At 49.2% G+C, this 5,942-nt stretch overlaps 1 protein-coding gene across 1 annotated transcript; it reads right to left on the bottom strand.

Moving 5' to 3' along the window:
* Positions 1-2,642: 2,642 nt before the first annotated feature.
* On the bottom strand, positions 2,643-3,758 carry LOC124269966 (DNA-directed RNA polymerase II subunit rpb1-like). The gene is made up of 2 exons (XM_046704965.1): positions 3,544-3,758; positions 2,643-3,072 (listed from the first exon to the last, which is right to left on the bottom strand). Exons 1-2 carry the CDS (start codon positions 3,756-3,758, stop codon positions 2,643-2,645), a joined length of 645 nt encoding a protein of 214 aa, XP_046560921.1.
* Between the last annotated feature and the right edge of the window lie 2,184 nt (positions 3,759-5,942).

The following is a 5,942-nucleotide window of genomic DNA, read 5'->3' as shown; positions in this document are numbered from 1 at the left end:
ATATGTAGCCATTGTGAAGGCAATAGTAACAGTAACAGTAATAGTAGTCTTACTGTTATAAATAATATTGGTATTCTTATTAGTTATTATTAGCAGTATTCAGTATTCAAATAATGTGGGTTTTTTTTATGTGTCCGTGAAATTTAATGTGCTATGTGGCTGTGTTATTTTATGTGTTATGTGTCCGTGTTATTTAATGTGTTGTGTGGTCGTGTTATTTAAGACGTTATGTGGTCATGTTATTGAATGTGTTTTGTGCCCTTGTAATTTAAGACGTTATGTGGTCATGTTATTGAATGTGTTTTGTGCCCGTGTAATTTAATGTGTTTTTCGTATCTGTTATTATTATATTTAACATGTTAAAACAGAATGCAGCAGAGAGAGATTTCGAGGTCCAGATTGGCTAGGCTCATCATTATCATCATCTCTGGTACCGTTGCCCCCTCTACACGAAGCCCAGACAACCAGTGGGACTTCTCCCTCGGGACGAACCCACCAACAACTTTTCGGAGAATATGGAGACAACCTAACACTGCAGCTTTCTGCATTACAAGTGTCGAAGAGCTCTGCTGAACTGAGGCCGTATTCCAAAGAATTCTATGGTTGTCATTTCCCATGCCCATATTCCAAAGAAGTTCGTCGCTTTCACTTTCCAAGCCCAAACATCATGCCAATGTGTTTCTGGAAAAAGACTCGACAATTAGAATCTGTTTTTAGTGTGGAGTCGCCTTTGGCAATAAGTTCAAGGTCCTTCATGTGAAAGAAGTGGGTAAGAGGTGTCGGGATCTGTTCTGAGGAGGTCCCGGTTGATAACTTTCCTCTTTGTTAAACGAAACCTTAAAGGGAATTAATGACAAACAAAATAACAAATGACTTTACTGACGGACTGACTGAGTTTGGTTTTACGCCTCTGTTAGCAATATTCCAGCAACATCACGGCGGGGAACACCAGAAATGGGCTTCACACATTGTACCCATGTTGGGATTCCTACCCGGGTCTTCGGCGTGACGAGCCAATGCTTTAACCACTAGGCTACCCCACCGCCCCACAAATGACTTTAAGAACCGCCATGAACTATTTCTCTTTAAATAGAAAGGTGACTTGACCAGCCAGTCATCAAAGATGTTGTAGTAGTAGATGTAGAGTAGTGTGATCACCACCACCATAATCATCATCATCATCAGCAGCAGCAGCAGCAGCAGCAGCAGCAGCAGAAGTAGTAGGTATAGTGGGAGACGTAGTAGCAGCAGTACCAGTTTAATACAAACGTGAAGTAGATATGCTGGCAGTTGAGAGAATATTTATTGTTGTTTGAACAGGAGTAGTAGTAGTAGTAGTAGTAGTAGTAGTAGTAGTAGTAGTAGTAGTAGTAGTAGTAGTAGTAGTAGTAGTAGTAGTAGTAGTAGTAGTAGTAGTAGTAGTAGTACAAAAATGAACACGTGGTACAAGTAGTATTAGTGAATGTAGTCGTAGTAAACGTATTAAGTAAACGTAGTTGTAGAAGTAGTACTGGTGATTCTGACAGATGTAGCCGTAGTTGCTGCAAGATATGAGTGGCTAGCCTTATAATACTAGATGCAGTATTGGTAGTGTATTGCTGCAGCTGCTATCAGTGTTAGACTTCTCCATATAATCCCACAGTGTTATAAAACCCTTGTCTAGGCCTACTTCTTCATCTCCTCCAGTCGACGTGTGGGATCAATACCTACCACTGAAACACATCACAGCAACATAAAACAGCTCTTTTGTCCACAGTGTCCAGCCCATGGCCTCCTGCTGGACCGACCGGTGGGAAAGTGTAGTCCACTTACCGTGACAAACAGTTCACATTGTTAATAGCAAAGATAATTCCTTTGCTTCAACTTCATATGCTCGAGTGCAGTTCTCTTTCGTGGATAAAGCAGACGAATGCCATAGAAGCAATATATAATATATACTTCGTAAAAGCTATAAGAAATCAGGGGTGGCCATGTACGGAGGGGTGACCGTGTAGGGAGTGGTGACCATGTAGGGAGAGGTGTCCGTGTAGGGTGGGGTGACCATGTAGTGAGGGGTGTCCATGTAGGGAGGGGTGACCATGTAGGGAGAGGTGTCCGTGTCGGGTGGGGTGACCATGTAGGGAGGGGTGACCGTGTAGTGAGAGGTGACCATGTGTAGGAGGGGGTGTCCATGTCATGCAGGGAGGGGTGACCATGTAGGGAGGGGTGACCATGTAGGGAGAGGTGTCCGTGTCGGGTGGGGTGACCATGTAGGGAGGGGTGACCATGTAGGGAGGGGTGACCATGTAGGGAGAGGTGACCATGTACGGGAGGGGTGACCATGTAGGGAGAGGTGTCCATGTAGGGAGAGGTGACCATGTAGGGAGGGTGACCATGTAGGAGGGGTGTCCATGTAGGGGAGGGGTGTCCGTGTCGGGTGGGGTGACCATGTAGGGAGGGGTGACCATGTCGGGGAGGGTGACCATGTAGGGAGAGGTGAGGGGGGTGACACCATGTAGGGAGGGTGACCGGGTAGGGGGTGACCATGTATGGAGAGGGTGACCATGTAGGTGGGTGACCATGTACCATGTAGGGGAGGGGTGTCTGTGTGTCGGGAGGGGTGACCATGTAGGGGAGGTGACCATGTAGGGGGGGTGTCTGTGTCAGGTGTAAGGAGGGGTGACCATGTAGGGAGGGGTGTCCATGTAGGGAGAGGTGACCATGTAGGAGAGGGGTGACCATGTAGGAGGGGGAGGTGACCATGTAGGAGGGGACCATGTAGGGGTGACCATGTAGGGAGAGGGGTGACCATGTAGGGAGGGGTGACCATGTAAGGAGGTGACCATGTAGGGAGAGGTGTCTGTGTCGGGTGGGGTGACCATGTAGGGAGGGGTGACCATGTAGGGAGAGGTGTCCGTGTAGGGGTGACCATGTAGGGTGGGGTGACCATGTAAGGAGGGGTGACCATGTAGGGAGAGGTGTCCGTGTAGGGAGGGGTGACCATGTAAGGAGGGGTGACCATGTATGTAGGGAGGGGTGACCATGTGGGGAGAGGTGTCGCGGTGGGGTGTAGAGGTGTTACCATGGGGTGACCTGTGTGGGGGGTGACCATGTAGGGAGGGGTGACCATGTAAGGAGGGGTGACCATGTAGGGAGACGTGTCTGTGTCAGGTGGGGTGACCATGTAGGGAGGGGTGACCATGTAAGGAGAGGGTGTCCATGTAGGGAGACGTGTCTGTGGTGATTTGGGGTGACCATGTAGGGAGGGGGTGACCATGTGGGGAGGGAGAGGTGTCCATGTAGGAGAGGGGTGACCATGTAGGGAGGGGTGACCATGTAGGGAGGGGTGACCATGTAGGAAGGGGTGACCATGTAGGAAGGGGTGACCATGTAGGAAGGGGTGACCATGTAGGAAGGGGTGACCATGTAGGGAGGTGACCATGTAGGGAGGGGTGACCATGGGAGGGTGTCCATGTGAGAGGGGTCCATGTAGGGGGGTGACCATGTAGGGTGGGGTGACCATGTAAGGAGGGTGACCATGTATGGGAGAGGAGGTGGGGTGACCATGTGGGAGGGGTGACCATGTAAGGAGAGGTGACCATGTAGGGAGAGGTGTCTGTGTAGGGAGGGTGACCATGGAGGAGGGTGACCATGTAGGGAGGGGTGACCATGTAGGAAGGGGTGACCATGTAGGAAGGGGTGACCATGTAGGGAGGGGTGACCATGTAGGGAGAGGTGTCCATGTAGGGAGGGGTGACCATGTAAGGAGGGGTGACCATGTAAGGGGATTGTGGGGGTGACCATGTAGAGGAGGTGTGTCCATGTGTCGGGTGGGGTGACCATGTAGGTGGGAGGGTGACCATGTAGGGAGGGTGTCCGTGTCAGGGGGGTAGGGGTGACCATGTAGGGAGGGTGACCATGTAGGGAGGGTGACCACCATGGGGAGAGGTGTCTGTGTCGGGTGGGGTGACCATGTAGGGAGGGGTGACCATGTAAGGAGGGGTGACCATGTAGGGAGAGGTGTCTGTGTCGGGTGGGGTGACCATGTAGGGAGGTGACCATGACGACCAGCGGCATGTGGACCATGGACGACCATGGCCAACGACCATGGACGACCAAGGACCATGTGGCACGGAATGGACGACCAGGACCAAGACGACCATGGAGGTGGCCACCATGGACGACCACAAGGTGGCACAAGGACCCAGTGGATGACCAGGACCATGGCCGTGGACCATGGGACCATGTGGCCCAGGAGGTGACCATGGTGACCCATGCAACCCAGTGGCCCGGAGGTGACCATGTCCAGGCACGGTGGCCACCCATGCACAGGAAGGTGGACCACATGGAACCAAACCCCATGTGGCAGGTGACCACAAAGGACCATATATGGAGGCTGACCGTGTGGCGAAGCACGGAGGAGTGGACCGTGAAGAAGACCAGGAAAGGAACTCCCATGATCATAACACACGGACCCGGATGGCTTACAACTGAAGAGCACAAGGATGGACCGACCGATGGACACACAAGGAAAGAGACGGATGCACAGGACGAACATAGGACGAACGGAAATGGACTGACAAGGCAGGATCGAGACCGGTGGACGAACGGAATCCCAAACCTGAAACAAATATCCGGACATGACGCACACGCATAACCAAAATAGATCAACACACCAAGGCCCCATGGAAATGAGCCTGGATAACCATCAGCCCCATCACACAACCCATATTGCCCAAAGACCCAGACGGAGAGTAGTCTGGTGGATGGAACAGCCACACCTGATTCCCTAGATAATGAGCATAGTTCTGACACTGATGTGAGATACAGGCCCGAAACGGAAATGGAAACAGGGACAGAGACAGGAACCACACACAGTGGTATAGAGACAAAGAAAGGACAGGAATGGACCAGACCCAGTGAGTCCCACACACACAGAAAGAATATGGACATGAGAATGGACAGTGAACGAACGAAGAATGGACAACCACCACAAAGCCAGGGATGAATTAAATCGTGGATAAAGATGGATGGCTTGCCCTGTTTGGGGAAACCTATTATAAAACAGTGGACAGGAATCATATGGAAGTGAAAGTGGAGCGGAGCGGACAGCACAGAAAGAGTATTGACACGAATGGAAGACTAGAAATGGCTTACATGTAGTATATGGAATGGAATGGCCTGGAACGAATAGGAAATGGAATGGAATGGACTTAAGGACTTTACACACTGGAAGATAACAGCTACTGGAGAAGGAATGGTAGGATTTGGACGACAAAATGGAGGAAGGAATAATGGAAGGAAGGGAATGGAGGCTAATGGTGGACGGAATAACAGAAACCAGCAATGGAGGGAAATGTAGTCACAGTTCTGTTGCGGAGATGACATGTCCAGAGCTGTACGTCATCTTACAACGGATTGTTCATGCTTGAGTTAAACTTAAACTCTTTGACTTGCCTAAATGTTTTACTCTGGAACTTATTGTTTTACAAATGGAAGTTTAGCTTCGGGGCTATATTGGATGGGGTGGACAAGGTAAATGGAATGGACATTCGGCTTCATAATTCTACGGAAGGTAGTGAAAATTCAGAATGTAACTATTAATAATGTACTCACGCAATTTCACTACCATTGGTTCCTAGATTGAGTTAGGAGTTGTAACTGCTAAGCATGCTTTGGGCTTCCTCCTCAAAAGCTTATATTCCCAACCCACACATGTATTCTGGCTATTGATGCTATAAGAAAAATGCTCATTAAATCGGGTTAGAATCAAAATAGAAAAATCGCTCATTTACTCTGGCCGCAAAATCGGTGATACCGGTAAAACATTTTATTTGAAGGACTTTGAGATAATCGATAATAAAGATAGATCAACGTTTAGATACATGATGTCATTAAGCCTTGGATTCTAATAAAAAATATTTTCAGATAACCCTAAGAACAAGATGCCAAGATGCCAAAGA

The sequence above is a fragment of the Haliotis rubra genome, unplaced genomic scaffold, assembly GCF_003918875.1.
Source record: "Haliotis rubra isolate DU_JTF1 unplaced genomic scaffold, ASM391887v1 Scf149, whole genome shotgun sequence".
Lineage (NCBI taxonomy): Eukaryota > Metazoa > Mollusca > Gastropoda > Lepetellida > Haliotidae > Haliotis > Haliotis rubra.
This window is presented reverse-complemented; position numbering and strand designations above follow the sequence as displayed.

Coding starts and splice junctions, on each gene's coding strand:
- LOC124269966 (XM_046704965.1), bottom strand. CDS start 3,758: ATGGTCACCCCTCCTTACATGGTCACCCCTCCCTACATGGACACCTCT. Junction 3,073..3,543: donor ATGGTCACCCCTCCCACATG/GTCACCCCACCT, acceptor CCCCCCACACAG/GTCACCCCATGGTAACACCT.